This window comes from Schistocerca cancellata, chromosome 1 (genome assembly GCF_023864275.1).
Source record: "Schistocerca cancellata isolate TAMUIC-IGC-003103 chromosome 1, iqSchCanc2.1, whole genome shotgun sequence".
Lineage (NCBI taxonomy): Eukaryota > Metazoa > Arthropoda > Insecta > Orthoptera > Acrididae > Schistocerca > Schistocerca cancellata.
In genome coordinates, this window is record NC_064626.1 from 277257610 (window position 1) to 277285231 (window position 27622).

Consider the following 27622-nt stretch of genomic DNA (forward strand, 5'->3'; position numbering starts at 1 on the left):
CCCTTAGCTAAATTAAAATTGAGGTATATGTCCAGAGGTGAATGTGTTTAGAACACTCAACAGTAAAGTAATATGTCTCATTTTTACACATTTCTTCACAAAACTTAGCTTATTTCTTTAGCATCTAGCATCCTCTCTTGTCTTGCTGTATCATTTAGCAGCTCTTTTGTTTTTCATAATCAGCAGCATCCTCTTTCCTCTTCCAAGACTCAGCATTTCAAACTACCTTTTTTTTGACAACATCAATCAGTATAGACTCCGTGTAGATAACATCAACATAATTAATTCTTATCTATCAATATTTATCTCTTTAAATTCCAAAGGGTTACATGAGGTGAGGTACATACGATTAAAGAAAACGAGGAGTGCGTGCTCAGATTACAGATCGGTCAGAAGTAATGGATAGAATCAACTCTTGTTATGAGTAGGTTATTTTACCCAAAATTCTAACCAAATCACTCAGAGTTGATTTCAAGTATTCAGCCAATCTATGTGACATCATAGTTATAATCATGCAGAATTCCTCCCAAGCATCCTTCTATATGGCTCATACATTTTGTGCGATAGGCTATTTTCCTATGTTAAAAATATGGTTTGGGTTGTTGTTAGTCTGATTCACTGTAACATTCAGATAGCATTTATGGTCAATATTCTCATAAAATATCTGTTTTTATGTAATTAAAGCTTAAAAATTATTATATATCAAAATTTGGTCACATGATTGAGAATGATCTGTTACTGGCTGAAGCTGTTGTGATGTCATAGACTAGAGTAAGACAAAGCTATACATGTGTCATAGGAGTTACGAGGTCTTTACATACTTTTTCTGCAAAAAGTTTAGTTATTTAGTGAAGGAAATCTCAATTACAACTTTCAAGTAATAACAGAAAGTAATTTTGCGAATGCTGATAATGGAAACCTTACAGAAGTTGATGTGTTTATGGTCCACCCATTTAGAGCGGCAATATTTGCAACAATGGACATTCTTTTCCCTGCTTCCTAAAACATCATTAAACTCACTCAAAACTAAGGAACTGTAGAACCTTTGCAGATGGATCCTTATATTATAACTAGATTGTCAGCTATCAGTCATGAGCTACGACCAAAAACATGATAAAATTGTTCTTGGCAAATCTTAGTGCTGATTTTCTCTATAGAAGACACTCAGCAGAAAAATACTATGAGCAGGCACTCAGTGGTGCAACAGGTAGTGCATTTGACTGTGGATAAAGAGGTCACATGTTTGAATACTGGAAGAGTCTTATATTTTTAAAAGTTTTATATGAAGTACAAAAAGAGCATTAGCAAGAACTGTAGTATTTGATTCAGTGGTGGGATGTGTTATATATAGCTTCACATTTTCACAATAATCTTAGTCTGAGAAATGGACACCAGAGGATAAATGAATTTACTTCGCAAACAAACAATTCACTTTTTTTGGAAAGCATTGCTAGTAGTGAAGATACCACTATATGTCCACAGTACAATGAGGTTTAGGACGATGAGATTCTCTTACGGAGAGATACAAAGCACATACAACATGTTGCTAACACAAACAAAAGGGCTGTGATGTGTGCATAAGCTAATGTCAGTGTCTCAAGCAGTCTTACTCCATCTTTATGTAAGATGATGAAACTCTGAAAGTTTAAGAAATAAGGATCCTAGCTCTACAGTACAAAGATAAAAAACATTGTTTCTAATAAAGCAAAACATATGTGGTCACATTAACAAGAAAATATCTTTTAGCATGTCATTGTCATCATCATCATCATTTTTCCAACTCGTTTCCCTGGTATTGTGTACAAGCACTTGCCATCTCGTTCTGTCTTCATAGATCGTTTGTTTCAGGACAGCTTCCCATTTGTGTCCTTTCTCTGCCACATCTGATTTTACAATCTCTATCCAGTGTTTTCTTGGTCTTCCCCACAGTCTTCTTCCTACAAGGCTCAGGTTGAAATACCTTTCGGCAGGTCTTTGGCTGTTCATTCTCAATATGTGCCCATACAACTGAAGCTCGCATTTCTTTACGACACTGCTAACAGGAACCTCAATACCAACTACTTTTCTGTTCACCTCATTCCTGATCTTGTCCTTTCTAGTTATTTGATGCATAGTTCTAATGAATTTCATTTCTGTTGCCTGCATTCTTTGAGGTCTTTGTTTAGTAGGGTACATGTTCCTAAACCATTTGTTAGGATTGGTACAAAATATAATTTTTCATAATGTGGGACCACAGTCATAAAATATTTCGTTAAAGTCAGTACCGCCATTAGACTGTTTTTTATTTACCGTTTTACATTTACACGACCACGATTTCGGCTTTAAAGTGCCATTATCAAGTGTTTTAATGTTATACAGAGCCTAAGATGGCATACTGCCATATTTAAAATACAATACTGTCTAATAGTGTATTTTAAATAACAATATTAAAGAACAACATTAAAACACTTGATAATGGTACTTTAAAGCCAAAATCATGATTTTGTAAATGTAACATGGCAAATAAAAAACAGTCTAAGGGCAGTACTGACTTCAAAGTGGTACAAAATAGTGTTGTCTTTCAGGATCATGCTTCCTAGGTACTTGAAATGTGAAGCAGATTCTACTTTGACTCCTTCTAGAAATATATTTGAGGCTATTCCTTGCCTGTTGATGGTCATTTCTACTGTCTTTCTTTTACTTATTTTTAGTCCGAAGTTTTTGAATGTGTTGTTCCAATATTTAAGTTTCTTCTGTGCTTCAGCTTCTGTCTCTCCCCATACTATCAAATCATCAGCAAAAACCAGGGCATCTGGTTCACTTGTAAGTAGGCTGTTTATGTTTTCTTATTGGCAACGTTACGTAGCGCTCTGTGTGCTAGTTTTGCATTGTTGTCTGCCATTGTAGTGTTGGGCAGCGGCAGCTGGATGTGAACAGCGCGTAGCGTTGCGCAGTTGGAGGTGAGCCGCCAGCAGTGGTGGATGTGGGGAGAGAGATGGCGGAGTTTTGTAATTTGTCATGAACTGCTATAGCGTTGCACAGTTGGAGGTGAGCCGCCAGCAGTGGTGGATGTGGGGAGAGAGATGGCGGAGTTTTGAAAAATGTCATGAACTGCTGTATATATTATGAATATTGAGGTAAATACATTGTTTGTTCTCTATTAGACTCTTTCATTTGCTAAGACTATCAGTAGTTAGTGCCTTCAGTAGTTTGAATCTTTTATTTAGCTGGCAGTAGTGGCGCTCGCTGTATTGCAGTAGCTTGTGTAACGAAGATTTTTGTGACGTAAGTGATTTGTGAAAGGTATAGTTTAATGTTTGTCAGAGCCATTCTTTTGTAGGGATTTTTGATAGTCAGATTGCGTTGCGCTAAAAATATTGTGTGTCACTTTAGTGAATGTGTGAGTACGTTCAGTTTTGCTCAGCTGTTTGAAAAGCAAATAGTGTAAGAGGTTTATAAGCACAGTCGTGTATAAATTGCTTAAAGGTGACGTTTCACACTGTATATTTTCTTGATAGATTTTATGATCTTGTTTAATGCTATTATAAATCAGAGTGGTGACAAGGCACTTCCTTGTTGGAAACCTCTCTTTGTTTCAGTGCATTGTGATCATCTGTTGCCTATCTGGACACAGCTGTAACACTTTTGGTACAGCATCCTGACTTTGTCGATTAGGCACTTTGGCAACTTTAGGTCTTCCAAACATTCAAATAGCTATTTCGAGGAACACTGTCATACGCTTTTTCCATGACCACAAATCAAATCACAAGATTTGTTCTATATTCCCAGTACTTTTCTGTCAACATTCTTACTGCAAAAATAAGATCCAATGTACCTTGGTCTTTCCTGTATCAATGTTGTTCTTCCTCAAGCGAATGTTCTACTATCTTTCTGATTCTCATTTTTATGATCTTTTCTAGCACCTTCAAAGTGTGCGACAGCAGTGTGATACCTCTGTAATTTCCACATTTTCGTCAATTGCCTTTTTTTAAACAGAGGGATGATGACTCCTTTACTTCAGGCTTCAGGAATTTTGTTTTCTTTCCAAACCACTGATAATACTCTATATAGCCAATTTAAGCCTAATATACCAGCTGTCTTTATCATGTCTGAGCTGGGATCATCAAAGCCTGTTGCCCTACCATTCCGCATGCTCTTTAATGGCGTTTCTACCTCACGCCATGTTAATCGGTGTCTGTTAGTTTGGATTTCATTAATTACTCTACAGTCGTTTAGGGTTGTGTTCTCCCCTCTCTATTTAGCAGCATGCTGAAGTACTTTTTCATTTCATCCCTGATGCCTTCCTCTGTTCATATTAGGTTACACTCATCTGTTTCCAGGGCAAGGATATTTACATATTAATTTAGTTTGCTCTTTTGTACTTTGAGTAGTAATTTCCTACTTCCCTGCAGTCTTCCTCTATCCTTGTCTCCCCAGAATTTTTCCTTTTCTTCCTGGATCAGTCTTTTTACAGCTAGTTTCTTTTTCCAGTATTCTTGAGCTAGATGTTCAATTGCTAATTCTATCATCTGTTTCCTATCTTTTACTGCTGTCTTTACCTGACCATTCCACCAAGGTGTTTCCTTCTCTTTTGGTATGGCATTTGTTTTCCCACAGAGGTCTGCTGCTTCTCTAACAAGGATTTCTTTGAATAAGGACCAGTCTTCTTCTAACCCCCTTTTCTCAGTTTTGGGTAACATGGCTGCTATTCGTGCTTTATACTTTCTATTCTTTTCCATGTACTTCAACAACAAGTTTTAATCTTTAGCATTCCCTTTTCTTTTAAATTTTGGCACCTGAACATCTTTTAGGTCAGCAGTTAATAGCCAGTGATCGCTATCTAGGCACTCACTGGGTGTGACTTGAACATCCATAACATACTGACCACCTTTTCTATCAGTGATGATGAAGTCTATCACAATCTTGGGCTAACCATCCCAGCATCATGTTTTTCCATGTAATGTGTGCAAACAGTGATTTCAAATGTAAAACATGTGAAAACAGCAAGGAAAACACAAATACATTCTATTTCTGATCGGTGTGGTGAAATTTTTCAGTTGTGGTTTGGTTTTCATATGAGAGGACTGTCAAATCATTTTATAAATAAGTTAAAATAGTCTTTCAGGTTTGATTCGAACCAGCGATCTATGGACACCATCTTATAAAACTTGATGGTCTACCACTCTATCAATTGAGTTACCAAATAATTTATGTAAAGTTGGGTAAAATAACAATCTTCACTAAGAGTTTAATTTCGTTGAATGATGCTATCCTTCCGTGCAACAGTAGGAAAGCATATCTCAGAGGTAAATTGACAACTTCAAAATGAAACACATTTTCAATTAAGTTGGGGAACATGTGTATCGATGTAATGGCATTTTGCCAGTACAGTGCAACAACATTTTACACATCTTATCATTCTCTGGAACACTCAAAAACAAATTTCAGGAGTTTTTGTAGATGTATTTGTACACTGTGGTACGACGTGCTATCCAAAATTTTCAGGACTGGTGCAGCCATTTGTTGAAAACCTTACCTTTGGACTAATGGTCACCATCACTCTCGAAGTAGTTCCCATCCATACATACACACCGGTCCCAGTACTTCTGCCACTGCTCAAACGTTTTCTGGAAGTACTGCTCTTTGAGGGTGTTTATCACCACCAGCAATGCTTCTTGAATCCCCTCTAGAGTGTTGAACTGACAGCCTTTCAACTAGAGTTTCAATTTGGGAATAGCGCAAAGTCGCAAGGTGCCAAATCTGGTGAGTACAGTGGGTGGGGTACAACCGCCATGTTGTTTATTGCCAAAAAGTTCCTGGTGAGCAAGGACATGTGACAGGGCGCGTTGTTGCGATGCAGCAGCCAGTTCCCTTGACGCCAAAGTTCAGACCGTTGTTGCCGCATGTTTTCATGTAGCCATCGCAAAATGTCACAGTAGTGTGTGGAATTCACTGTTTGGTTGGGTGGGATGAATTCTTTGTGCACAATTCCCTTGGAATCAAAGGAAACGATGATCATACTCTTCCCTTTGCTCTTCACCTATCCTGCTTTTTTGGGTCTTGGAGAGCCCAGGCTCTTCCACTGGGACAACTGTTGCATCATCTCTGGGTCATAACCATAAATCCAGCTCTCATCACTGGTGATAACCCGTGACAAGAAGGTTGGATCATCACAGATGCGGTCTGATAAAGGTCCGCGAACACTTCAACAGGCTGTGCCTTCTGACTGGCAGTCAAAATCCTTGGCACAAATTCTGCGGCAACACGATGCATGCCCAATTCATCAGTTAACATTCGTTGACATGTCCTATAACCAATACCCACTTCATCCGCAAGGTCTTGAATGGTTCGACGTCAATCCACACGAACCAATTGTTGAAGTTTGGCAACAATGTCTGGCATTGTGCGGCTAACGGTCCTTCCAGTGTAAGCATCATCTTCGACGTCTGTACGGCCAGCCCTGAACTGAGCATGCCACTCAAACACACGCATATGGCTCATGCTCTGCCCCCAAACACTTGTTGAATCATTGCAAGGGTCTCCGTAGCACTTTTCCCGAGATTTGCACAGAATTTGATACACATGTGCTGTTCTGTTCATGGATCCATCTTAAAATCACCATACACTAAACACACAGTATCACGGAAATCACTGTGGACACACAACACGTCCTCCCAGCTGAATGCCAGTCCGAACACTGACTCATCAGATATGCAGCTCTCGCCACCTAGTGGTGCAAAGTTCTACTACTCCTACTTTCCAGATGGCAACACCAGTCCTGAAAATTGTGGATTCCACCTCGTACTACACATCATTTGTATGTAACCCATTTTCCAAAATGTAAATTACAAAACAAGACATCATTGTCAATTAGCATTATGACAATAGGAGCAGCAAGATAGCCAGTGATGTCACAAGACTCTAATGGAGCATTTTAGTGGGCTTTCAAATTATTTGACTTTCATTTCCATTTTTATAAAAGAATACTGAAAATCAAGAGGAGAAAAGCCATATTAAGAGCACAAAATAACAGAATTAATCATTTAAGACAATTTCCCGAAAACTGTCAAATACCCTATTGTAACACAGATAAGATCCTTCAGAAAACTTTTTGAATAAGTGAGAAAAATGCTTAACACCAAAAAATCATCATGAAACATTAGCATACAACACAGTTTAAAACAAAAAAACTTGTGCCAACTTTATGCTTCATCTTTAAAAATAAAATTCTGGGTAAAGTTCTGCAAGTCTAATATCTGTATGTCAGACAATGTCAAAGGTAATACTATAAAATCTTGCCAGAAAGACACAGTGGAAGGTAAACAAGTAATCTTACAAAAAGAAAATATTATAAATGGAAAACATACACACAGTATAAAGTAATAAACAGAAAGTATTCTACTACATAGAAAATCTGTCGAGAGACACATAAGAAAGCCGCATTACCTTCAGAGGTAGTGATGAGTGACAATTTTTGGAAGCAGGAATAATCAAAGAAAATTCTGAAAAAAAGTTTATTGTTATATTTCTAATTTTATATGCGGAGGATAATCTCAGGATCACAAATGAGAACCAAAAAGAGCCCCGGCTTCTCTTTCAGTTGTGTTTTTTGTCCACTGTCACAGCCTGAAGTTGTGCAAGTAAACTTTACCCTCTTATTATAGTAAGCTGACACTACCACCCAATGTCAACAGACTTACTATAGATGTTGCTACAGAAAACATTAATCTCATAATTCACCTTGATTATCCGAAGTGTACTTCTGTTACAGGCAATACACAGACACAAAATTTAAGTGCTTTGTTTAAGAATATGCTAGCACAGTGATTTTATGACCTTGTAGTCAAAATATAAGTTAACTAAACAGGCAACATAAAACTTACCTTAAATGCTGCTGCTACTAAGTCATAATTATCTCCTTTGCTTATTCCTGAAACTGCATACTTATGAAGAATAGTAAAAATTGATGTAGTCAATTCTTTCCCATAAGTTTTAATACTAGGCAGATCCATTTTAAGGATCCAAGACAAACACTGAAGAGCTTGTGTGCTTCTCTGTGAAAATAAAAATGAAACTTTTATCAAAAAATGGGAGAATTAAAAAAAAAGGCATTTTGTCAATATTCATTATATGCTTAGCAGTATTGGTTTGCCATTCCAGAAGTGTGTGCTTGAATGTAACCTGCATAAAGCATTGTTACTTATTAGAAGGAGTATAAACATAATACGTGCTATCATGACAGGACAGCCCATCGACTGGAAGTGACTATTTTGTAGACTTTACAGACTTCCATCATGCTGAGACGGATGCATACTGTTGTGCAACTATTCAGTGTAATTCAGTTATCTTAAAGACGAAATTGCCTTCGATTTGATATTGAAATGGAAACATGAAGAAATACCCACATGATCATTGGACACCATCATTCACTGAAACAGAAGCTGGCAATTTTTTATCATTTCCAAGTCCCTGGTTGGAAAGGAAGTGTGGAATATTCAGATAAGTGGATTGAGCTTACGATTTTCTGTCTCCAGTACAATTTTTTGATACATTTTGCCTAACAAAGGCCGATTCATCTGTATAACTGGAATAGCTGAGATTCCTCTACAACAAAATTTTATCTGTTTAAAATAAATCTCATACACAACTGGAAATGTAATTTTGTCAATACAGTGGTAATGTCCTTGGACAGTTACTCTTCTTTCTCTCAATGTGTATATTTTAGAGAAGTATATTTTAGATAGATTTTCTTACATTCATTAACAAAGAAAAAATTACTTCACATTTATTTCAGCTGAAAATAAGCAGGGTGGATAGGATATGTAATAACAATTAACTATAAACCCAGCAGCCCATCTTTCACAATGAAACTGAGGATGTGAAACTGAGGATGCATCTACTTCTGTAAAAAGCAGCTCTTGCATGCATACAAGGAGTGTTACACATTCACTTCACTAAAATTACTTTGTTTAAAATTTAGGGAAACTAAACTGCAGAACTTTAGGATGTGAAGATAATTTTGTGGGATTAGCAGAGGAGTTAATAAGGGCAAATGGAATACATCAGGATTTTTAAAGTGTGTGTGGGGAAAAAAAAAAAAAAAAAAAAAAAAAGGAATCGAACAGAATTAAGATCAGGGGATGTTGTACTACAGAGTGAGGAGGAAACTCAGTTGTAGGCTTCAATGGGAACAAGGAAAGTAAACACAACATTACATGTATAGGAGGAATCTCTGACAGACTTGTTTTACTAAAATATTGGAAATAATTTAAGACCATACACTAAACATGATAGAACCTAAAGAAGTCATTGGGGAAAGAGATACATTACTAGAAGTGCTCAAGAAGAAAATTAATTTGGTAAGGAACAACTAGAATTAAAAAGGAAACTGACTATAATCTATCAGACAATAAAAAAAACTATAAAGATGCGGCAAACCTAAAAATTTTTGAATTGCGATCCTAGACTTCTACTGTTCATATTTTTTTTTGATAGTTTTCTTTGTGTCAGTTCTGTGTATTGTGATACATTGTATTTTTTCGAACATTTACATGTACCACAAAAATCTCATACTATATCGCTAATTGTGCCTTTTAGAAACTTTTGACCACAGTAACCTTGTTCAACACCAACAATTCCCTAATTTCGTTATATATTTACATAAAAGGTATATTTTTGAAAATTTTCAGATGCTTGCAAATTTATGTTTTCAAGAATTTCTGTAAGTAGTGAGTGTTGCGGCTAGCCTATTTCATAGTAAATAGGCATTTGTGAATTACAGTTATTGTTACTAACTAACTTAATCATGTCACATTAGTTTTCTCTTTTAACAGAGTTGTATATTGTCCACAATAATCATAAGTTAACACTATTGTCAAATTTCTTAGTGACATAACCTTGAAAACAATTCAAAGTAACTGTAAATTTTGTACCACATTTTTCTGTTGTTATAATATGTACCTCATTTTGACTGTTAGTCACTGCAGTTCTAAAAGGCTGCTGGTAATATTTGTAGCATATCAGACACATAAATTAAAGAGAATCAGCAATCTTAAAAGTTACTTGTTTACCATTCTGTAAAATATTGCACCAGGCATAATGCAGTCACACTGTGTGAGCTGTTCCCCGAGAGGAGACAATTAATGTTTGTTTGTAAGCAACTGGAAATCGTCCTGACTACTGCCAAGCACATGGAATCTGCTGCAAATGGGTGTGTTGGGAGGGCTACTGAGAGTCATATACCAGAGATACCAAAGGTACCTCAAGTACTAGCCTCTCCTGTAGATACTGTCTCTTCTGAAGGAAATACTGGATCTATCACTACTCGTCCACATAACTGTAAGTGGTGTGCCAATAGTACATCTCAGTATCCTCTACAGAGGAGACAGGTGCCTGGGAAAACTCATGCTGTTACAACCATCTCCAGTTTCAAGATATTGCCTTCCACTGAAACAGAGCCAGTAAGGCTCACTTCATATGTTGTGAAAAGTGCTGAGCCCTGTGCCAAAAAAATGGCTCTGAGCGCTATGGGACTTAACACTGATGATCATCAGTCCCCTAGAACTTAGAACTACTTAAACCTAACTAACCTAAGGACATCACACACATCCATGCCCGAGGCAGGATTCGAACCTGCGACCGTAGTGGTCACGCGGTTCCAGACTGAAGCGCCTAGAACCGCACGGCCACACCGGCTGGCCCTGTGCCAAGGGAGGCAAACACAGAAGGGTAGAGTTCTATTAATCATCAGCAATTTAAATGTGCAACAACTGATGGCACCACTTTGGGAAATGGCAGCAATGGATGGGAAGGAACATCATGAGCACTCAGTGTGTAGCCAGAGTCCACATTCAACATGTTGAAGAGGCTATTGGGGCAGCCACTGAGGCAACAGGGCATAACCAACTGCAGATTGTGATGAACATTGCGACAAATGATGCCTGCACCCTGGGCTCTGAGGTCATAATTGGATTATTCCAGTGACTGGCAGAGAAGGTTGAGAATACCAGCTTTGCTCAGAGAGATTCAAGGAAGTTCACAATCAGTAACATTGTCCCTAAGACAGATTATAGCACCCTGGTTCTCAGTTGAGTGGAGCTCTTGAACTAGAGACTGCAAAGGTTCTGTGACAATGTAGGCTGATACTTTTTGGACTTGCACTATAGAGTTCAGAAACTGTAGGATCCCCAAAAATTGATCGATGTGTATTATAAATCAGAGAGGTAGACGACACTGTGTGGGATGCACATATAGGTTTTTTCGATTAAGCAACTCTCCATCCTGTCTGGAGATAATTACAGCTGTAGGAGACCACACAGTATCAGTGTAAGATTCAAAGAAATGTCCCACAGACAAGAATATCAAGATCATTTGCAACGAAGTGGCAGAGCTTGAGGTGCTCCTAAAAGCAGTGAAGCTAACATATTACTAGCTGCAGAAAGGATAGTTAAAACTCAACACTGATTGCAGAGAGATTTTTGAGGAAAATTTACACACATGTATCGAAACAATATGCTAACGGGAAATGGAGATGGTGTTTTTGTTGCAGGAAAACTCAAATCTACTGAGGTAGAAACTGAAGCTGAATGTGAGATTGTTTGGACAAGGCTCAGTATCAGGGATATGCATAAAATTGTACTTGCGAAAATGCATGACGCAAACCTGTATTAACCTAGAATGAGATTTTCACTCTGCAGCGGAGTGTGCACTGATATGAAACTTCCTGGCAGATTAAAACTGTGTGCCCGACCGAGACTCGAACTCGGGACCTTTGCCTTTCGCGGGCAAGTGCTCTACCATCTGAGCTACCGAAGCACGACTCACGCCCGGTACTCACAGCTTTACTTCTGCCAGTATCTCGTCTCCTACCTTCCAAACTTTACAGAAGCTCTCCTGCGAACCTTGCAGAACTAGCACTCCTGAAAGAAAGGATATAGCGGAGACATGGCTTAGCCACAGCCTGGGGGATGTTTCCAGAATGAGATTTTCACTCTGCAACGGAGTGTGCGCTGATATGAAACTTCCTGGCAGATTAAAACTGTGTGCCCGACCGAGACTCGAACTCGGGACCTTTGCCTTTCGCGGGCAAGTGCTCTACCATCTGAGCTACCGAAGCACGACTCACGCCCGGTACTCACAGCTTTACTTCTGCCAGTATCTCGTCTCCTACCTTCCAAACTTTACAGAAGCTCTCCTGCGAACCTTGCAGAACTGCAGATGGTAGAGCACTTGCCCGCGAAAGGCAAAGGTCCCGAGTTCGAGTCTCGGTCGGGCACACAGTTTTAATCTGCCAGGAAGTTTCATATCAGCGCACACTCCGCTGCAGAGTGAAAATCTCATTCTGGAAACATCCCCCAGGCTGTGGCTAAGCCATGTCTCCGCTATATCCTTTCTTTCAGGAGTGATAGTTCTGCAAGGTTCGCAGGAGAGCTTCTGTAAAGTTTGGAAGGTAGGAGACGAGATACTGGCAGAAGTAAAGCTGTGAGTACCGGGCGTGAGTCGTGCTTCGGTAGCTCAGATGGTAGAGCACTTGCCCGCGAAAGGCAAAGGTCCCGAGTTCGAGTCTCGGTCGGGCACACAGTTTTAATCTGCCAGGAAGTTTCATATCAGCGCACACTCCGATGCAGAGTGAAAATCTCATTCTGGAAACATCCCCCAGGCTGTGGCTAAGCCATGTCTCCGCTATATCCTTTCTTTCAGGAGTGCTAGTTCTGCAAGGTTCGCAGGAGAGCTTCTGTAAAGTTTGGAAGGTAGGAGATGAGATACTGGCAGAAGTAAAGCTGTGAGTACCGGGCGTGAGTCATGCTTCGGTATCTCAGATGGTAGAGCACTTGCCCGCGAAAGGCAAAGGTCCCGAGTTGGAGTCTCGGTCGGGCACACAGTTTTAATCTGCCAGGAAGTTTCATATCAGCGCACACTCCGCTGCAGAGTGAAAATCTCATTCTGGAAACATCCCCCAGGCTGAGGCTAAGCCATGTCTCCGCTATATCCTTTCTTTCAGGAGTGCTAGTTATGCAAGGTTCGCAGGAGAGCTTCTGTAAAGTTTGGAAGGTAGGAGACGAGATACTGGCAGAAGTAAAGCTGTGAGTACCGGGCGTGAGTCGTGCTTCAGTAGCTCAGATGGTAGAGAACTTGCCCGCGAAAGGCAAAGGTCCCGAGTTCGAGTCTCGGTCGGGCACACAGTTTTAATCTGCCAGGAAGTTTCATATCAGCGCACACTCCGCTGCAGAGTGAAAATCTCATTCTGGAAACATCCCCCAGGCTGTGGCTAAGCCATGTCTCCGCTATATCCTTTCTTTCAGGAGTGCTAGTTCTGCAAGGTTCGCAGGAGAGCTTCTGTAAAGTTTGGAAGGTAGGAGACGAGATACTGGCAGAAGTAAAGCTGTGAGTACCGGGCGTGAGTCGTGCTTCAGTAGCTCAGATGGTAGAGCACTTGCCCGCGAAAGGCAAAGGTCCCGAGTTGGAGTCTCGGTCGAGCACACAGTTTTAATCTGCCAGGAAGTTTCATATCACCGCACACTCCGCTGCAGAGTGAAAATCTCATTCTGGAAACATCCCCCAGGCTGTGGCTAAGCCATGTCTCCGCTATATCCTTTCTTTCAGGAGTGATAGTTCTGCAAGGTTTGCAGGAGAGCTTCTGTAAAGTTTGGAAGGTAGGAGACGAGATACTGGCAGAAGTAAAGCTGTGAGTACCGGGCGTGAGTCGTGCTTTGGTAGCTCAGATGGTAGAGCACTTGCCCGCGAAAGGCAAAGGTCCCGAGTTCGAGTCTCGGTCGGGCACACAGTTTTAATCTGCCAGGAAGTTTCATACCAGCGCACACTCCGCTGCAGAGTGAAAATCTCATTCTGGAAACATCCCCCAGGCTGTGGCTAAGCCATGTCTCCGCTATATCCTTTCTTTCAGGAGTGCTAGTTCTGCAAGGTTCGCAGGAGAGCTTCTGTAAAGTTTGGAAGGTAGGAGACGAGTTACTGGCAGAAGTAAAGCTGTGAGTACCGGGCGTGAGTCGTGCTTCGGTAGCTCAGATGGTAGAGCACTTGCCCGCGAAAGGCAAAGGTCCCGAGTTGGAGTCTCGGTCGGGCACACAGTTTTAATCTGCCAGGAAGTTTCTGTATTAACCTTTTGTTATAATTGCTAATGGTTTTGGCAAAATACTTGCGAAGTCAAACAAACAGACCTGACGCATTTGAGGATGTCCAAATTGAAACTGGCATCAGGAACCATGAGACAGTTGCAGTAACAATGATTATCAAAGTGCAGAGGGCAACTAAAACAAGTAGAATGATTTCATGTTCAGTCAACAAGATAAAGAAGCAGTAGTGTCTTATCTCAGAGACAAGTTTAACTTTTAGCTAAGGTCGGGCACACAGAGGACCTACGGCTCTTGGTTGACCATGCAATGAGTAGATATGTACCCAGTAGAACAGTTCACGATGGGAGGGATCCTCCATAGTATAAAGCGACTGTAAGGAAATTCCTAAGGGAACAGAGACTACTGCATAATAGGTTTGGAAAAAACAGAGGGCTACTGATGGAGAGACACTGAATGAAACACATTTGCCTGTCAACAGGGCAATGTGTGAAGCCTTCAATGACTACTTTAGCACAATATTGTTGAAAGACCTTCCATGAAACCCAAACAAATTCTAGTCAGATGTCAAGGCTATAAGTGGTACCCAAGTTAGCATCCAGTTACTTGCAGATGAGACAGGAACTGAAACTGGGGATAGCACAGCAAAAGCACAGGTATTTAACTCCACTTTCAAATGTTCTTTTATATAGGGAAACCCAGGAGTACTGCCCCAGTTTAATCACTGTCCCACTGAAAAGATAAGTGACACAGATATTAGTGCCAATGGCATTATAAACAGCAGAAATCATTAATATAGAATGAGGCTCCAGTGCCAGATGGAATCCCTATCACATTCTACATGGAATTTGAAGCTAGCCCGTCTTTTAACTATAGTCTATTACAGAACTGTAAACCAAAACCAATTTCTAGTAGATGGAAGAAAGCTCAGATCACATCCACCTACAAGAAGGGTAGCAGAAGTGATCCATGAAACTACCACCCAATGTGCTTAACATTCACTTGCTGCAGAACTGTAGAACATATTCTGAGCTCTAATGTAATGAGGTATCTCAAACACAATGAACATGTAACTTAGCACCGATTTCAAAAACATGCAATTTCCTCACATGGCATACTGAAAGCTGTGGATCAAAGCAGACAGGTAGATACACCAACTGGTGCTTACTTGGTAATAAATATGCAACCAGTCACTTTTTTTACAATTTATTCAACCATGAAAATGTTTTCAAGGCAGTGTAGGCTCATCTTCAGATGGGGGTGTCACAGAAACATTATCTTGTGGACCAAATTTCCATAATTTCCACCAGCACTGCATCTGGCTACACTTGGTCCACAAGATAATATTTCTGTAACACCTCCATCTGAAGATGAGCCTGCAGTGGCTCGAAGACATGTTCGTGGTTGAATAAATCGTAGAAAAGCAACAGGTTGCATATTTATTACCAAATAAACGCTAGTTTAAATCACAGTCGCAGTTCATCATCCACAATGGATATACTGAAAGGTAGATACATATTTCTTGATTTCTGAAAAGCATTTGACTCAGTGCCACACCTATGTTTACTATCAAAAGTATGATCGTATGAATTATCGAGCAAAATCTGTGACTAAATTGAAGATTTTTTGGAAGGGAGGATGTGGCAAGTTTTCTCGGGTGGAGAATCATTGACTAACTTCAGGTGTGTCCCAGGGAAGTGTGATGGGTCCCTCGCTGTTCTAGTTATGTATTAACGACGTTGTTGGCAATAATAGTAGCAGCCACAGACTTCTTTCAGCAATAATAGTAGTAAGCACTGACTTATTTCGGATGGTTTTGTTATGTATAATGAACTACAGTTCAAAAGAAAGTGCACAAGTACTGAGTCAGATCTTGATAAGATTTTAAATTGGTTCCAAGATTGGAAACTTGCTTTAAATGCTCAGAAAGGTACAATTGTACTTTTCACAAAATGAAAAGAATGTAGTACACTACGATTATAATATTAATGAGTCACAGGTGGAATTAGTAAACTCATACAAATACCTTGCTGTAAGACTCTGTCGAGGTATAAAATGGTATGATCGTGTAGGCTCAGGCATAAGTAAAGCAGATGGCAAACTGCAGTTCATTGGTAGAATACTAGGGAAATGCAATCAATCTATAAAGAGGCTGCATACAAAACCTCATGCGACTAATCCTAGAATACTGTCAGGTGTGTGGGACACATTCCAAATAAGACTGATACGGGACATTGAATGGATACAAAGAACGGCAGTATGAATGCTTAAAGGATTGTTCGACTCATGGTAGTGTCACAAAGAAGCTGAATGAACTAAACAGACAGACACTTCAAGACAGCTGAAACTATTCCATGAAAACCTCATTACAAAGTTTCTGGAACCACCTTTTGTGATGAATCTAGGGATACATTACAGTCGCCTATGTATCACTCCCACAGGCATTGCAAACACAAGATTGGACTAATTATAGCTTTGAAGCAACCATTTTTCATGATCCATATGAGAATGGAGTGGGAGAAAGTCCTAATAGCTAGTATAATGGAAAGTATTTTCAGTCATGCACTTCACATTGGTTTGCAGAGTATAGATGTATAACAGTGTGCAGCACTTAAATCTGGGCAAATTTCAGTTTCAATTTCCTCCCATATCGTAGTTCCACCAGAGGTCGCGACTGGTGTTCTAGAAAGCCATAGGCATTTAGTAAACAGTCATAACCTCAAAATGACCAAGATGTTACGGCAAGTGAGGAGTACAACCGAAGAGCTGCGATTATCAAAAGTCTTCGTGCTGGGCGTTCGCCCTCTGAAACAGTTCGATTCTTTGTGTATCAGCGATCAACCGTTTGCAATATTGTGGCCAAGTATAATGCTTTGGTGAGGTCTGTAGGAAGGTTCTGCTACCCTGGCGAGGAAATCTCATTCAAGGAAACATGTCACAAACTGCAGCATTAATTGAAAAGGTTCAAGTGCTGATTTCAGAGGATCCAGGTAAATTGCTGGGAATTAGCATCAGTACTGAAATTCAGCGAGTGAAGAATGTGGTGGATGGCAGAGGACAACCTCATATGATCCATTTAGTACAAAACTGGCTCTTGGAAAACGTTGACATGTTATGGTCAAAGGAGTTCTGACCCCCGAATAGCCCAGATTTGAATCCCTTTGACTACTATGTTTGCAGCGTAGTTGAAAGAGTTACCAATAAGAAGAGGCAGCGTAATGTTGCATCTCTATTCACAACTATTGATGCAGCATTCGCAAATATGGACAGCACTGTTTTAAAGAGTGTGTGTGATTGCTTCAGGATAAGATTGAAGGCCGTTATTGTGGCTGGAGTGGGTTACATAGAGTAATGTTACTCTTCAAAGATATCACTAATATGTAAAGGGATTTTCATTTTCATTTGTATTTTGTTTCAATAAATTTGCATTAAGAAAAAGAAGTTTTCATTTGTCAGGATTTACGTGCCGCACCCTGTAGAGGGAGGGGGGATCACTGGGTTTTCATCAGGCACAGGAACAAGCTTTAGAAGTAAATTATAGCACTACAGACCACAAGCAAATTCTGAATGAAGTCATAAAATTGAGCAATGAGTATGGATGACTTTTCTGCCTGGGATTCATAGACTTTTGAGAAGCTTTTGACAGAGTTGGAACAATGTGTACTGACAGCCCTCGAGAAATAAGTCAATGAGGCCATCTAAGTGAATGTACCAAAGCATACATAGGTCAATGTGGCAGTTTTTGTTATACTTCACCAGGACAATGACAAATTTAGAACTGACAGAAGAATTATGCAGTCATCAGCAAAACTATTCTCAGAACCCATAGGGGGAGTTTTCAGGTTGCTAAACTGGGAACACAAATAGAGAGAATATGTAAGTGGGATATACCTGATTCATCTTCACTTTGGTACTGACATTTTGATTGCCTCTAGTGCAGATAATCATCATCTAATGTATGAAATTAATATAAAATGTCTGAAAAAGTAGGAATAAAAATGAATAATAAAAACATAAAACAAGGTTCCATTTCAAATAATGGAATGATGTAAATACTGAAAATGTTTGAAGCTTTTTATGGAGCAAAATATAGTTTCCAGAAAGAAATAAAATAATCCAGTATATCACTAATGCTTTGGAAATAACGCACCTTAACACAACAGGAGTTTTATAAAAACAGTATAATATAAAATATTTTAGCAGCGGATGAAGGAAGCAATGTACGTGTGATTTGTAACTTGTCACACACACACACACACACACACACACACACACACACACACACGCGCGCGCACGCACACACGCGCGCACGCACGAGCATGCACACAATTGTAGGGAAAACAAATGACAGACTGGGATTCACTGGTAGAATACTAGGGAAGTACGATCACTCTACTCCTGCAAAGAATGCTACAATATTGCTCGCTCACTCCCTCACGTACGTGCGTGGTTGTGTGTGTGTGTGTGTGTGTGTGTGTGTGTGTGTGTGTGTGTGTGTGTGTGTTACTCCTGAAATATTTCTGCCAAAAGTTTCCTTACTGTATTTAACAGTAACTTTCAGGATGCCAGTAGCCATATTTCTTAATGAAATAATGGATTCAAGAGGAGATGGAAGAGACTGGAAAACGATCTGAAGTAATAGCTAGAAGAAAATTGGAAAACATCAAGCAATTTCTGTCCATTCAGATAGAAGTTTTCATCAGCCACAAAATTAGTAATGCAACTTAAAAATGTATGACACCAGGTATAATCATTATAGTTGTAAAAATGATGTGGTATGAAATAGGCACCATTATCATAACATAAGTACAAACATTTATGAATTAAGACTAATTGATTACAGAATAGAGATTTTGCTGAAGACTTGCATTATCAACACTTCACGGAAATTCCTGTATGGGAAAATAAACTGCTTGACAACTGTTAAGGAATAGAAACATTGTTGGATAGAAATAACCACAGGCAATAATTTACAACATGAAACATAGTACATAAGTAATAGAGGCAGAGTGGTATACTTATAATGAAAAATGGTACAGATTTCACCACATGGGAAAGCAGGACAACAGACATAAATAACTTTCTCCCAGTATAAAAGTTGATATTGGATTATCAGTAAGGAATACATCCTCCTCAAGCATTAATGTACATTTTGCACCTGTTGTGCATGCTGGCTACCAAACTGTTACTGAGTCCTTGGGGGATATTATACCACTGCTCTCCAAAGGCGGTTTTTAGTTCTTGCATGGCTCAGGGAGAAGGTGCTTCGTACGTTCAATATCTTCACTTTCCATTGTGTCCGAGACCACAGCAGTCCTGTGTGGATAGATACTGTCATCCACAAACAGAAAGTTGGGACCTACCACACCCCTTAACAGATGGACATGATTCAGGTTAATCTCCTTGCAGTATCACTATGCTGCAATGGCACTAGTGTTGGCTATTGTGCATAATGCCTGCCACCACCATAACACACAGGCTATACTGATGACATTCATGAACATTCTGTGGTGATAAATGTACCTACCTCCCCCCCCCCCCCCCCCCTCTTCACACTAACTGGTGGTCAGAATACCTTGTCGCAGTGAAGCAGGATTTGTTGGCGACATCACTCTGTACCACTGCTGCTGACCCCAAACAACATAGTCCCCACACCAACAAACTTTATTGACAATGGTGTGGCTGAAATGGGATGCATTTAACGTGCTTCTGAGCATACAAACCAGCCTGATTTAATCACCACAAAATGGTACTGGCAGAGACACATGTACTGGTAGCAGTTGAAAGATCTGCAGCAATGTGGTGTTCTGTCTATAACCACTTCCACCTTCACTGGCCTTTTTTAATCCCGTGAGGACACTTTTTGATGCATTCACTAGTGTGGCCACATTAGCGACATTTTGACTAGTTTTGAGCCATCAAACTGCTCATCCACAATCATAAGCACTAAAATGATGTCTTGCAGACATGCTGCCATACCACATGGAATGTTTCACTAATTGGTTTCACAACAACCTTTGTCAAACACTGTACCGCATTAACTGTCAAATGCTTATGGAGCATGTGTGCACAGGCTTTGGTGCAATTAAAACTTCCTCCCATCTACATTTTCTTTTACTAAAATTGGTCGGGCGTTCCATAGCAATTGCTGAATGTTCCATGGCAACTGACAGTTGTTTTGAAACAACTAACAGTTGTCCCTGAGCAAGTGACAGTTTTCCTTAGCAGATGACCATTGTTCTGTAGCAAGTGTCAGCTGTTCCTTAGCAACTGCCAAGCAGTGTACATAAAACAAGGGAAAAGCAACCACTTACCTACAGAGGACTTGTGTGTGGTGCACAGAAATGTATAATATAAAACAGTTAACATTAGCTTTTGAGCTCTCGCTCTTTTTCTAGTGAGAGTGCTCATATTACACACACAACCACCCACACGTACATGCTCATGGCAGTAGTGTCTCTATGAATTTTTTTCCTGTAGTTGACTTTAAGAAATGCTGAACTATGTTTTCCTTATGCATGTAAAGGGCTCATATAATCCATATACGAGTTGTACATAACTTTAGTTGACACTGGAAAATTTTAGGCATAATACAAACAATGAAAGCTCAGGTTATGAAGTCATTTTTCTTCAGAATACACATACACATTGTTTTGGTGCTGTGATAGTAAGCTCTTGTTTATGCGGCTATCTACTTCCCAATACCTCCAGTACATATAAGTAATTATCTTTACTCAGTCCACTGTTTGGTAACTAATATACAAACTTTTATTTCACTAAAGAGAAACAATAAAAATATTGCCGAGAGTTATTTATGGAAAATGATATGTGTGAGCAGTTAACCAACATGGAAACATGATGAAATTTACTGTTGCAGACATTTAAAATATTAATTACCTTGACATGCTGAGATCTCAAACAGTCATGTAAAATAGAAACCATAGGATCCAAAAATTGCTTATAATATTGTGACTTCAGCCTCTCCTTTTTTAGAAGTATATGAAATAGTCTAAGACCAAACTCTACCAGCACGTGGGCATTAGCTTGTGATGAAGTCTTTGCTTTCACATTTGTAGCCCCAGACCGACTTCTAGGTGCTTCAGGAATTAAAAATGAATCTGGTCTCTGAATTGATAATTTTTCTTTCTCAGTTTCAAAAATTTCTTCCTTCTTTAGCTCAGGTGATAGTTCAGGAATTGACTGTGATGTGACTCCATACACAAATATAATGAGAGATTCAGCAGAGACAAAATTATTTTCTGATAATCCTATTGCAACTTGTCGCAAGCACTCAGAAACCTTGTTCACAATTTTGTGATTATGTGATTGAATCAATACCTGTAACAAAGTACATATATTTATAACCATGAAAAGAACCTAAAGTAACAAATGTGTACAACAGAGAACAAGAAAGTATTTTAACACTTTGGAGACCAGCCACTTAGAAGAATACTGGACCTAGTAAACTGGCTATTTATGCTGTTTTTTAAAGCATTACTGGCACATACATGATTGATGTATCTTCAAGAGTAATACCCAGTAAAAAAGGGCCATGCTTCGATGTTTATTTTTCGTATTTACTTTAATTGTTTGACACATTACAATTTTAAAATAATCATGACATGAGGTATATTTATCTGCCCAAGGAAAAAGTGATCACATTGGCTCAGTCATCCACGATAGCAGTCATTATGTCCGCTAAAGTCTCTTCCGAAATAATTCTAGAAATTGACAACAGCAGGTAGCATCAAACAAGGGGCAAGCTGTGAGACGTCCTTACATTGTTCTCATATGAAAATGAGTCCTACATTGAGAAAATCATAGTCTAACCTATATCTGGGTCTGAAGTCTTTCTAACAAGAAACTGTAGCCTGAGCTATGCTTTGGCTTGGGTCCACAGTGTTAAGAACATTTACATGACTAATGCAATCATGTTTACCTCTTTAAGGGGCAACAGCAGATCAGTGAGACATTTTTCACTTATACACTGTGACACAATATGAAACATGTCATAACTTTTAGTAGACTTCGCCTCGAAAAACCTTGCAGTAATCTGTGAAACAGATTTTTCCTCTGCAGAAGCTCCAAACAAATCCAATTTGCAAAGCTGGGAAAAAGAAAACCATTATTAGAGAAACAACAACCAGACTGGAAGTTAAATACAGATTATAAAGGTTGGAATATTCACTAAAGTACTACATGCTCCAAAGAAAAAAAAGTCCTCATTAGTTTTACTATTGTTATTGACAATCTCTAAATGACATTGCTATTAATTCAATAACTGTGAATGAATGATAAATATGTTAACTTATATTTACAGCTATGCTGGGTTTATATTATATTACTATTATTATTTGATTTTTATTGTTATTAACTGTTCTGCAGACTATCTCAAGTAATGTAGTTAAAAATAAGGACATGAAAGTTTAAAATAGATGCATAATACCTCAAGTATGGACTGAAGACAGTTATCTACATCACCAGCCCGGAACATATCTTTCATTACAACAAGTACTGAATGAACAGTGTAAACAAGGACATGCACTTGAAATCCTTTTGTGAGAAGTGATGACATTTCAGATACTAAGATACTGAGGTAGGATGGTCCAAGTGTCACCATGATCTTCTGGAGAATTTCTCTTGCAACACGACGCACACTGTCCATACGAGACTTCAGGAAAGTGCACAGTCTCATAAAAATCCTGTACAACAATTATAAAAATAAGTGTTACATTATTAAGAATACCACATAGCGACATTTACTTAATTTCGTTATGGCTTTGGGAACATGATATTATTTCAAGTCTGAGACCTGGAACATGAACTAATTTTTCTATTGCTTAAACGGTGAATTAATTTAGTTACTAAAACTACCACTAGGAAGGAAGTAGATTTTTTTGGACCTCCTTGGTTCACTTCAAAGTTATAAATGATTGTAACCGACTAAATACAGAGACCTTTTTACTGGACATGAAGTACAGATAAAATGAATAAAACCAAAACAAGACGAAACTATTCAATTTTGCCTGCTGCTTTAAAAAAAGTGTGTGTGTGAGTGTGAGTGTGTGTGTGTGTGTGTGTGTGAGAGAGATTACTAAAACATTACATCTAATTCTTCCTTCCTTCCTTCTTTCTCTAGGAGGAGGAGGAGGAGGAGGAGGAGGACGGGGGGGGGGGGGGGGATATTCTCAACTGAAGCACTCACAAAAAGTTGTGATTACTGCAAATTCCTGGAGAAGAGATCATGGCATGCTGCATCAACCAACCAGTCAGAGGGGGGGGGGGGGGGGGGGGGGGGGGGGGGGGGGGGGAAGGAAAAAAGGGGTAATGATTATAAAGAATCCGCCTCAATTGCAAATAGAAATCGGATGTTGACCTAGGTTTCGGCGCAGATAACCGTGCCTTCTTCGGAACAAACTAAAACTGCAAACTGCCTAAAGAGGCATGGTCCAACATTAATACAGAACGCCCAGAAGTGCAAAAGACTCACATAAAATGTAAATTAACAATACGTGTGTACCATGTCAATAGCTGTACTTAGCTCAAACGTCACAAGCGTGCTTCCTCACCCCAGCCAACGTTCGGTGGGCAGCGGGATCTCAGAGCTCTGAGAGTTTCTGATGTTTGAGCTAGGTGCAGCTGTTGACATGGTTACACGTATCATTTATTTTACATTTTATGTGAGTCTTTTGCACTTTTGGGCATTCTGTATTAATGTTGGACCATGCCTCTTTAGGCAGTTTGTAGTTTTAGTTTGTTCCGAAGAGGCGTGGTTATCCGTGCCGAAACCTAGATCAACATCCTGTCTCTATTTGCAATCGAAGTGGATTCTTTATAATCATTAAATTATTCACGATTGCTGATGCACTACAATGTTAAAGTTCTCAAAAAAAGGGGTGTTGTTGCATAACTCATTAAGACACAAAACTTCTTTTGAAACCAAAAACAACAGACCAGATAACACGATTCACATTGGCAACACTTAAGGGAAAAGCATAAACCATTTATGTTATAGCATTCCGGTAATGTGAAACCATACACACACTGTATGATTACATAGGTAATCTGAAAATTACAGATGTCAGCAGCTGACAGGTAGTGCAGTGCAAACCACCTCATAAATACTACAACATTAATCTACCAATGTTTGATTATCTCTGTATAAGCCAATAAGAGAACCAGTGAAGATATCTACCAGTATTTTACATGTATTAAAAATATATGACAAAACAAGAAACGTTGGCACGTGGGAGACTTGGATCATCATACACTTTCTGAATATGAAAAAGTCTAATTTTAGCTGAGTTTCAGACAGGTACAATGAAAAGACTGTTACACACTGAGCTTTCAGATACAGCCTTCTTTAGAAAAGAAAAGGAAAAACACGCACACATACACACACACACACACACACACACACACACACACACACACACACACATATTCACACACAAGCAAGCACATCATACGCTACGTGACTGCTCTCTTCAGCTGCTGCAGCCAGAATGCAATCCCAGCTCTTTGCCACAAGGATCATATCTCTGTGGACCAGGCCCACCAAGACTTGCCTAATCCAACCACCCAGCTTCTTTCTATTCCAGTCCAGTCACAGGCTTGTTCTACCCCATCAGTGGGTGGGGCACCGGTGAAAGCAGCCACATCATATATCAGCTGTGCTGTAATCATTTCGCTGCTCTTTGAATTGGTATGACTACCGATCAGCTGTCTACCAGAATGTACGGGCAATGTCAAACTGCGGCCAAGAGCAAAGTGGACCACCCTGCGGCACAACAAGCAGCTGAACATAACGTGCTTAATTTCAATGGTTGCTTCATAATCTGCGATATCCGGATCCCCTACCACCACTCTCTAACAATCGTACTCGTCTTTTCCTCCCTCTGCTGCTGTCCTTCGAACACCCCCCCCCCCACCCTACCCTCCCTTTCCACCATAGCTAGCTTGCTGATACCATGCCAGGCAACCTTGTCTGGCCACCATCTAGTCCCTGCACACTCAATTAGGTGTGTTATGCAGTGCTGACTCTTCTCCCCATACCTCTACCCTGTTACCTCTCCCCCTTCCCAATCCAAGCCAGACTGCTACTTCCACTCAAAACCATTGCATTCTGTATTCAGCAGCCACAGAGAACAGTCATGTATGCATGAGGTGTGCTTGCTTGTGTGACTGTGTAAGTGTGTTTTTTTTCTTTTGAAGAAGGCTTTGGCCAAAAGCTCAGTGTGTAACAGTCTTTTCATTCTGCTCTGCCTGCCTGCAACTCAATGCGTCATGTTTATGGTTAGTAGCAATCTACTATTTTCACATTGTTTAATAAGAATGGTTTTTTTTAAACATCTAGGAAATGATTCATAATGCTCAGTAGAAAAAGAGGTCTAATGCACAATATGTGAAACAATATGGTTAGTTGAGCACCACTGATGATTTGAAGAATTAACAGAAACATTCAACACAGCACACATTAGATCTCAAATGATTTGTGTAGCTCTTTTCCTGAAATTTTTTTCATGATATTGACAGTCTATATTATCTAAATAAATAAAAAGAAATACAATCAAAAAATGTGGCAGCAACGTGCCTTTCATTTTGAAAGTGATGACAGAACAAAGAGCTGGGATTCATTTTAAAGTAACTTATAAATACAACGATGATTGTAACATGCAATTTTTATGAGGTATGTGTTTTGTACCTTAGATAGGAAAATTCTACTAAATCACACATTGTCTCATGTCCTTAAAAAAGCTTTAACTCAGAACACAAGACATGAGAGTGACTATGTCAAGTAGCTGCAGCGTATGGCAGAGTAATAAGAGTTGTCAGAAACAATGTAAGCATAATGACCACAGACAATAGTTAAATATACTCCAAATTGAAGAGACAAACAACACATTTTGAGTTAACTATCTATATGAAACAATGAACCAGCTCAATCCATCTGATATCTACAACTTAATCAGCATAATATAGCCAGATGATTAAGTTACAAGTGCGCGATAAAACACTAGCATCAAAGTCAAGACCACAACAAAAGTACTAAAGCACTTGTTACAAGCCAAATAGCCACAAAGTTACAGAAACTTGCTGGTAATTGAGTATTATGACATAAGAGCATTTCAGTACTGAAGATATGTTAGCAACTCACTTGTGTAACACATGAAAAATAAATATGAGAATTTGTTATATGGTGGTAAGTTTGGCTTTAACAAAGGTAAAAGCACCAGAAAGGCAGTTCTGACATTGAGTTTGATAATGAAAGCAAGAAGTGTTCACACATTTTTCTCAACCTAGAAAAAAGATTCAACAACATAAAATGGTGCAACATATTTGAAATTGAGGTTGGATTCCACTGGAAATCACATGCTCAGCAACCGCAATATTAGTATTGTAAACAAGAAAATTGGCAGCATTGATTATAAGATATTCAAAATCATTTATAACAGCAAAATGACTTCAGTCACTGTGTGACCATCTTCAGCGAAAATATTAAAGTCTTGAAAACTCATGTAATAAAAGCACATTCATAACTTCAAAATACATAGTATGTACTGTTTCCCATCTATTATAAAACATAATATTGTTGTGTTAAAAGTGAATGCAACACAGATATAATTATAAAATATCATTAAAATCATAAAAAATCTTTCTCTAAATAGTAGATACATAAACTACTGATGGAAAGTCCAGATTGGCCTGAGTGGCTGTAGATAGCGATGTGTGGTTGCTTATGTGAATGTCTCAGTGTATTCCTTTTCTGAAGAAGGCTTTGGCTGAAACCTCTTGCATACAATCTTTTCATCATGCCTGTCTGCAACTTGCAGCTCAACGTGTCTTTTTCCAGATATATAATCAGTTTAATAAGTCACAGATGCAAAATACTAATGCGAATTCTTTACAGACGAATGGAAACTCTGGTAGAAGCCCACCTCGGGGAAGATCAGTTTGGATTCCGCAGAAATATTGGAACACGTGAGGCAATACTGACCCTACAACTTATCTTAGAAGCTAGATTAAGGAGAGGCACACCTACATTTCTAGCATTGTAGACTTAGAGAAAGCTTTTGACAATGTTGACTGGAATACTCTCTTTCAAATTCTGAAGGTGGCAGGGGTAAAATACAGGGAGCGAAAGGCTATTTACAATTTGTACAGAAACCAGGTGGCAGTTATAAGAGTCGAGGGACATGAAAGGGAAGCAGTGGTTGGGAAGGGAGTGAGACAGGGGTGTAGCCTCTCCCCAATGTTATTCAATCTGTATATTGAGCAAGCAGTGAAGGAAACAAAAGAAAAATTCGGAGTAGGTATTAAAATCCATGGAGAGGGAATAAAAACTTTGAGATTCACTGACGACATTGTAATTCTGTCAGAGACAGCAAAGGACCTGGAAGAGCAGCTGAATGGAATGGATAGTGTGTTGAAAGGAGGATATAAAATGAATATCAACAAAAGCAAAATGGGGTTAATGGAATGTAGTCGAATTAAGTCGAGTGATGCTGAGGGAATTAGATTAGGAAATGAGACACTTAAAAGTAGTAAAGGAGTTT

At 39.2% G+C, this 27622-nt stretch overlaps 1 protein-coding gene across 1 annotated transcript in view; it reads right to left on the bottom strand.

Annotated features, from left to right (window-relative positions):
- The window catches only part of LOC126171255 (small subunit processome component 20 homolog), a 205728-nt gene that overhangs the window by 70656 nt on the left and 107450 nt on the right, over positions 1-27622 (bottom strand). The window contains exons 25-28 of the mRNA XM_049920787.1: positions 22513-22768; positions 22006-22173; positions 20964-21404; positions 7863-8033 (exon numbers count right to left, since the gene is read on the bottom strand). Coding sequence (XP_049776744.1) covers positions 7863-8033; positions 20964-21404; positions 22006-22173; positions 22513-22768 — 1036 coding nt within the window. The remainder of the gene's footprint in view (positions 1-7862; positions 8034-20963; positions 21405-22005; positions 22174-22512; positions 22769-27622) is intronic.